Genomic DNA, 1,648 nt, shown 5'->3' on the forward strand with positions numbered 1-1,648 from the left:
AGGAATAAATGTCTTGACTTGGTGGCCCTGGTCAGCTCCCCCAGGGCCCAGTGTAGAGGAAGGTATGCCTGGTGGTGCTTCCTCAGCAGTGAGAGCTGGGAAGGACAAGAAGGGACAGCTATCAGAGGGCCACTCGGTCCAATCTAAGAACACATCGACCAATCTCCTGCAGGACCTCAGAGGAGCTATCTGGAAAGCCTCACCAGGAACTTGGCTGTCTGGTTGGTTTTGGTGTATTTATAAAGCCGGCGAAGCTGCTTGGATTCCAGTTCTGAGAAGAGGGAGACAAACCGCCAGAGCATCCTGCAGAGAGAAACCAGGCTGAGGGCGGCTGCAGGAGCCCACTCTCCCTGTGCACCGAGGGTGCCTGCCGGAGCCCATTCTCCCTCACACTGAGAACGGCTGCCAAAGCCCACTCTCCCTCTCGCTGAGAGCAGCTGCCAGAGCCCACTCTCCCTCGCACTATCTTGTGACCAGGAGAACCCAGGAGAAATGGGCTGCAAGTTGATTCCTCCTGTTCAGGTTAGGGGATGGAGGTGGAGACCAGGACAGAAATGCCACCGGCTGGTAACAAGCACCAGCACATAGCAGCTCAAGGATTCTTCTCAGGAGAGGCTTTAAAATGTGTGTGTGTGTGTGTGTGTGTGTGTGTGTGTGCGTGCGCGCGCGCGTGTGTGTGTGTGCGTGCATGTGTGTGTGTGTGTGTGTGTTTGCTATAGTGCATGTGTGGAGGTCTGGGGACAAGCAATAGGAGTGGATCTCTCCTTCCACCTCACGGGTCTGAGAGATGGAACGCAGGTCATCGGGCTTAGTAACAAATGCCTTACTGAGTATCTGGAGGTTCTTGGCCAAGGCTTGTGCCTACCATGTGCACAGCTAAGGAACAGTCAGTGCTGCCCTGAAGGCTAGAGGGACCTGTTCTTTAACATCGCTGTCCCCCAGGATCTTAACCCTCTCCTTGACTGGAGGATCTTGACCATAGCGTCATGGTGACTGGAAGTGGGATAAGGCAAGGAGGCTGCCTACTTTTTCCAGTGCTTGGTCTCCCAGGCTCGGCAGTAATGATGCAGGAAGGTGTTGATGTGGTCCCCGAGGGCCTCAAGGCTCTGCTTTGTGTATTTTATCCGCTTCTTCTGGGAAAGGTCCTTGGGCAGGTTCAACTTTCGCAGGAACTTCTTCAGTGGTCTCAGGTATTCTTTACACTGAGGAGGTCACAGGTAAGGGAGGGGGGGCTGAGAGGTGGGGAGAAAGGTCTGGCGGATGGGCCGGACTGCAGTCTGTCGTGGGCTCTGGGTGGTGGCACAGCTCCACGGACTCTCCCACCCCAGCTCCATCCTGAGCATGACAGGTCAGGTGATGGACTTGGGACGGAAGCCTCCTGATTCCTCCCAGGCTAGTGGTGGGGACAGGGTTCCAGGATAGCCCCTTACAATTTTGAAGGTATCCTGTTTCAGGCCCTTGGCATGACGGACCAGAGCACCTCTGGCAGGGACGGTGCTGGATCTCCTCTCCACGCAGGGAATGCTCCCCACCTGAAAGGAGGTGGCACAGTCGGTGAGGGGCTTGGGCCTCTGCAGTGCCGAGCAGATATTGGCAAATATCTTTGACAGCCAAACCCTTCTCCATTCTCCTTATGATCTCCCTCTTT

The 1,648-nt window shown here is 55.5% G+C and overlaps 1 protein-coding gene across 1 annotated transcript in view; it reads right to left on the bottom strand.

Annotated features, from left to right (window-relative positions):
- Positions 1-203: 203 nt before the first annotated feature.
- LOC126496075 (uncharacterized protein C17orf64 homolog) overlaps positions 204-1,648 on the bottom strand; it is a gene marked incomplete at its 3' end in the record, with an annotated part of 7,165 nt that continues 5,720 nt past the window's right edge. Inside the window, exons 3-5 of the mRNA XM_050133650.1 lie at positions 1,431-1,532; positions 1,027-1,202; positions 204-303 (exon numbers count right to left, since the gene is read on the bottom strand). Of these exons, the coding sequence (XP_049989607.1) occupies positions 204-303; positions 1,027-1,202; positions 1,431-1,532 (378 nt within the window). The remainder of the gene's footprint in view (positions 304-1,026; positions 1,203-1,430; positions 1,533-1,648) is intronic.

Source organism: Alexandromys fortis, unplaced genomic scaffold (genome assembly GCF_014885135.2).
Source record: "Alexandromys fortis isolate MF-2015 unplaced genomic scaffold, M_Fortis_MF-2015_v1.1 scaffold_1067, whole genome shotgun sequence".
Taxonomy (NCBI): Eukaryota; Metazoa; Chordata; class Mammalia; order Rodentia; family Cricetidae; genus Alexandromys; species Alexandromys fortis.